The sequence below is a fragment of the Protobothrops mucrosquamatus genome, unplaced genomic scaffold (assembly GCF_001527695.2).
Source record: "Protobothrops mucrosquamatus isolate PMUCROS unplaced genomic scaffold, P.Mucros_1.0 scaffold14673, whole genome shotgun sequence".
Taxonomy (NCBI): Eukaryota; Metazoa; Chordata; class Lepidosauria; order Squamata; family Viperidae; genus Protobothrops; species Protobothrops mucrosquamatus.
The window spans coordinates 1-6,201 of NW_015400442.1; the positions used below are offsets into that span (position 1 = coordinate 1).

Here is a 6,201-nt window from a genome sequence, read left to right on the forward strand (position 1 = left end):
CCAGTAAATCAGGATAAACTTCCAAACAAACTTAGAAACACAAGATAATAATGCGGTTTTGCAGCAAAGACAAAATTTGATAACCTTCACTCAAAAACACACACACAAAAAACCCCTAAGAAACCAAAACCACATAGGTAAGCAGAATTGTAAACCTCTGAAGCTATTCTTCCTGTCCTTTCAAAACAGAAAAGCAATTGTGTCTCTCAAGGATGTAAACTTATATGTGAATATCTAGGAGTAAATTCCACTTCAGGTAGTCCTTGACTTACAACTACACCTGAGCCCAAAATTTCCGTTGCTAAGCAAGGCGGTTGTTAAATGAGTTTTGCTGCATTTTATAACATTTTTGCCACAGTTGTTAAGTGAATCCGTACAGTTGTTAAGTGAATGATGCGGTCATTAAGCGAATCTGACTTCCCCCATTGACTTTGCTTGTTAGAAACTGGCTGGGAAGGTTACAAATGGTGATCACATGACCCTAGGACACTGCAAACATGATAGATACATGTCAGTTTCCAAGAGTCCAAACTCTGATCATGTGATCATGAGGACGCCGCAACTTATCATAAGTGTGAAAATTGTCACTTTTTTTCAGTGCCGTTGTAATTTTGAATGGTCACTAAACAAAACAAATGGTTGTAAGTCGAAGACTATCTGTAAATTCCAATGTACTTGGCTTTAAAGTCGCATAAATAGAGTTGTATTGTTAGAGTCCTAGTTTCCTGGTGAGTGGACAGCCAAAAAAATTAAACACATAAATAACTACAGTAATAAATAATTCAGGGAGTGTGTCCTGAAACTTCATGGTACGTTCCAAATTGTAACTTCTAAGAATTGCCTGGGCAGTTTAAATAGAAAGTCAATGTACTCTTGTAACTCCATTCTAGTTTAGCCCATAGTTGAATATGCAAGCCTGGCACTTTTTGCACATTTTAACTCTAACTTGCGAAAATTGGACCTTTGTTGCCATTGCTTTTATTGTCCTAGCTGTACTGATCTAAGCCTGTAATAAAGATTTTAGATGTTGCAATTCTGTTCCTCATAAAAACTAAGAAATGAATTGCTCTAACTCAATTTTCTGAGAACAGTTGGGAAACCTAGAGATAAAAGTTACAGAGACTTTATTTCTAGAAACCACTGAGCAGCACAAAACCAGCACGATCAACCTTTCAAACTGACTATGAGTTACAAACACCACATCACAACCCTATAACACTAAGTATTACAAAATATATGGCATTTGTAGATATTCATGATTGAATAGTTGTGGACAGATGGCTATGATTTAATTTTCTGCTCCATTTTCTATTCCCAAATTATATTAATTAAATGGCTTCTCCCCTTTTGGTTTCAAAAAGTATTATGAATGCTGAGCAGCAAATTAAAGCAAGTGCAGGAAAGCTACATGGTGTTTAGAAACACAGAGGAAAGTATGAACTGGTGAGGAAGACCCAGCAGACTTCCACAAGCGGGTGCTTCAGGAGATACTCAGCTGATGGAAATTCTGAGACTGTTCAACTACAACACATCTGGAGACACCAATTTTGGGAAGACTGGCCCCAGGATATTCTTACTAACTTTTCCTCATGGTAGTCCCCAAGAGTAATACCTGTAGAAGAGCATGTGGAGCGATTTCCACTACCACTGCGTTATCTGGAACGTGCTTCAGACCATCCTGGAACAAGACTGGGTTGACAAGATTATTCACATGATACTCAGCAGAGGAATTCTGAGCCAGCTCACTTTGCCACTGGCTTTCGGGGATAGAGGTACTGATCCAGCGGGATGAGCGAGGCTTCGGATTTAGGATAACCTAAAAGGACCAAATAAAAGGACAGGCAAACGTTGGATGTCACTTCTGTTGAGCAGAGCCCCTCCTCCCCAGTGCTGGGTCCTCCCAGAGCATTACCTTCTGCAGGGCACTCAGCAACACTGGTGCAATTGAAGCCATATAGTAGGAATGGAAAGCAACTCCAGCACTCAGCACTTCTTTCGCAAACACACCTTCTGATTTCAATTTAGACACAAATTTGGTTACAGCCTCCTAAAAAAATTAGCAAAAATTAATAACCATTTGGAGTTATTCCAATAGTTTATAGAGTTACTTGCATCATGCACTTGGGCCCTGCTGCCTGAAGGGCATCCATTACTTCCAATGTAATGGAAGTAAGCTCCAATGTAGATAGTCTACATTTAATATTAAACAAACTATTAAGTATTCCAGGAGCTAACACTGTTGTTTCTTACACGTTCTCCTGAACTGTCCAAACAAAATGAAATAATATTATTTCTCCCTATATGCTAGTCTATGTTATTTACTCTCCTCTATCTTGCTGTTCTATCCAGAAGGCAATCAAGGCAGTCCATAATCCTCATCTTGAATGTGACCCTTGGTTAGCATTCACACAGCCTGCTGGCAACTCTTAAAGCTAAGAGTTTTCATAAATACAAGTGAGTTTAATTAGCTGAACAGCATTGAGCTTTTATATCCAGTTGACCCAGCTGAGACGGTATTGAGGACATGCAGCTAATACCCTAAATGCCAACATTTGAAATATAGTTCACACTGCCATTTTACCTGAGGGCCTGAGATGGTGACAGTGTCTTCGGCATTGTGACAGGCAGGTACCACTCCTGGAGGGCACTTTTCCCTGCATTCCTCCCATGTCAGACCTGAAAAGGAGAGGTTACTTCAGATAAGTCGAATTCAATGAGGTTAAATGAGCATTTTAAGTGTTCATACAGTTTAGGGACTAGAACAGGGTCCTCACATTTTTGAATAAATATAAGCCACAAAGTTTTCCCTTGATATCAAATATGTTGGGCTACCATTCTCAAAGCTCCCAATTAGAACAGCATCTGATCATACTATACCCAAATAGTGCAATCTAAAACACATGCCATCATTCATATGCTGTATTCCAGTGATGAACCTTTTAGAGACCGAGTGCCCCAAAACTGCCCACCCCACCCCCGTCCCCGCTCTGCCCTGCCCGCTGGACCACCCACCATCTCCACGGCCCGCCACAGATCACCCAAGCAGCCCAGCAGCACCATGGTGGCCATGCCCTCCGCCCGTGCCCCGCAGCATCAACTGCGTGCGATGGGGCGCAAGGGCGGAGTCTTGTTCCCACTGCCTGGCTACCATGTCCTTGGCTGCGCTGCTTCGTATGGGCTGCGCCCAGGGGCGACTCTCCTCCGGGTGGGCTGCTGGTGAGGAGGGGGGCGTGGGAGGAGGCGGGGCTGGAGCGACGGTGTGTGTGCCCACAGAGAGTGCTCTGAGTGCACCTCTGGCACCAGTACCATAGGTTCACCATTGCTGCTCTATTCTTATCATCCAACTTCCATACTGGAACATTGTCAACTAATTCGCAAAGCTCTCTCCTATTACAAGTTCTAGTCCAAAACTGGGCCTTTTATATTTCATTTTATATTGTATTAAATCATATGTTATATTGTGTTAACTGAACATTTATAAACATTTTATATCATGTTAATTCAGCAAGGTTTGCGTTGTTGAACTGGAGGATGCAAATAACTAAAACAAGCCATACATACACAACTGTGGACTGTCCTTAGGTGCAGACATTTTCTGGCAAGCTCGGATTCCACTAAACTTAAGAAAATTAATTGAGGCTGCCAACTGTTGCTTCAATTAACCAGCAAAAGCAGCAATCTCAATTCATTCCAGTGGCTGATACAGTATTTTTTTTTTAAATTAAAATGCTAAAATATCAAACCAGACACATGACATTCAAGAAGGAATGTTCACTCATTTATTAATTGACTTCTATGGCTGCCCACTAATACACCATTCTGAACCACTTGCAAGGTTTATAAACAAAAGAAAACAATACCAGAAACAGCCATGCCAGGAGGAAACACTCCCCCCCCCCAACATCAATTAATTGAAATAGCACTTGGGTGAGAGGACAAGGAATCCTGTTTTGATAATCCAAAGAAAGATTGAAAGAAGGACTATACTCCATAAAGCACACACACTTTACTGACAAGTTGCTTCTGGAAAACAAGTTTTGCAGATGTATCCATAGTTTCACAAAGTTGCCAAACCTGGTTGACTAGAGACAACAGCTCAACCAAAAAAAGATGCGTGGGCATGTTGGGAATCAATGACTATTTCTAGCATATATTTTTGATGGCTCTTCTTTCTTGTGATATTCCATCAACAAAAATAAAATATAATTTTCAAGTCCAATTTCTTACTCAAGCACAGGGTACAGTATTCGCCTCTGTTAAGAATCTCACAGGCCCAATATCTTTAATGGGTTTTGTAATACCTAAATCCAACTCGTGCTCTTGCTTAATACACAAAGAACTAGATCTTCTTAAGGCCATAGACGTTTATTTCTGAGCCTTTGAGGTTTAACCCTTGCCAAAGCTCGTTTCCATATAATTAGAGAGCCAATTTTCCATCCTACACCCCAGCGAAATTATGGGATGATGCATAAAATCTCTTTTGTACATCCTTTTAAATTAAACTCATTGACAATAGCAGTATTTATAGCAACAGTTGTTGCCAGCAAAGAAGGTTTACAACTTCAAATACCAATAGCCTGATGAAGTAGGTTAATCTTTTCTTTTGGTGACTGAACAGCAATAAGCACAGCTTGCCTACGGTAAATTGATTGACATTTTAAAAATCCAGATTTATCAATGACTAAGAAGCAGTTTTAAAGATCAGTACAACATAAGGAAAATGCCTCATTGGCCTTTTAGGTCTACTGATAATTTTCAATAGTTTCTGTAAAAGCTTCTTCGGTATGTTGTAACTTTCCCCAAACTCCCGTCATAACTATGCTGCATAAATAACCAAGGTTATAATCCAACATGTCTAGAAAGGTGGCAGGATGAAAAGTTGGGCTCTATGATCGCTCTCAAAACAGACAAAGTAGAAACAGAAAAGAATCACCAGTTTTATGTGGTATCAGAATACACTGGAATACTCGGCTATTTGAACATAGTGGTATAAAGAAAGCAAACCATTACGATAACTGTAGTTGTTCATTCTTTGCATAAAAGATAAAAGGCAATACGGTTTCAGTAGCTATAGTCCATTGTGTGAACCAGGTTGTCCTCCCTAAGCCATAAAATAGTTGGTTTGGAGACAGTGCATTATATGGATGTGATAGTGTTAATTCAGGTTTAAGAATTAGCGTGCTGTGTGGATTCCCTCCTCAAGTTATAACTCAGATTTTTTTTCTCAATATTCATGAAAAACGTTTACTTACCAACAGCGGCCATGCCTCCTGGTGGCAATTTTGCTTCTTTGACGCATCTTCCTCTCCAGTAAGCTGAGAGAATTACTTCTTCATGTGTTAGGGAGTTATCTGCATAGCCACAGGCCAGTTCTCCGACTGAGTGACCAATAATCCCATCAGGCTGCAAACCTGCAGCCCTTAAAACATCAATTTGTGCAATCTGTGGAGAGAATATTGTTGCTGGATTTACATATGGGAAGCAGCACCGGCAAGCCTATTCAGGTGAGCATCATCATCTATTATTCACAGTGCACAGTTCCTAAGAGTGCCTAATCATACGCGTACCACCTGCCAGGTGCCGAAATACCACTAGTGGTATGCGTACCACGGGTTGAAAAGCCCTATTCTTGCATATGTTAAGGCAGAAGTCTATTTTCAAGTATACTTGCAATTAAGCCTTAATGTGACATTATTAGTGTTTATTATATAATATCTTGTTTTCTATTTTTCCTTCATGATGCTCAAGACAGAAATTATGTTCTCCTTGTTCTCATCTTAAAGTTGACAGATAAGTACCTGACTCAGCATGAGTCACAATGAGTCACCCAGTCAACTCTATGATAAATAAGGTTTGAACATTAATCTCTATGGGTTGAAATGACATTAACTTGGGGCTAGGTACCCTTCAAATGTTTTTAATTACAATTCCCATAATACTTTGCTATAATAATCTATTTGGGATTGAAATTCAAAACACTGCAGAAGTATCACGTCACCCAACCCATCTTTCAAGCATCCCACCAGCCTAGTTCCTACAACTGCGAACTATTGCACCAGACTACGACTAAAATAAATCTCCACTCTGTAACAAAGCTTGTGTGCATCAAAGCTGCTTGCCAAAGCAGACCCATCCTTCCTACCTGAATAGCTGCAAGCCCAACAAATGCATTTACTGTTTCATTAAAGGTATTTTCATCTG

The 6,201-nt window shown here is 40.2% G+C and overlaps 1 protein-coding gene across 1 annotated transcript; it reads right to left on the reverse strand.

The window, feature by feature from the left end:
- Positions 1-1,612: 1,612 nt before the first annotated feature.
- Positions 1,613-6,193, reverse strand: LOC107301574 (fatty acid synthase-like; the record flags this gene model as incomplete). The annotated part of the gene is made up of 5 exons (XM_015830780.1): positions 1,613-1,816; positions 1,913-2,047; positions 2,582-2,676; positions 5,253-5,442; positions 6,143-6,193. Coding segments are annotated over 5 exons (675 nt in total), but the record flags the coding sequence as incomplete, so codon positions are not given.
- Positions 6,194-6,201: the final 8 nt, after the last annotated feature.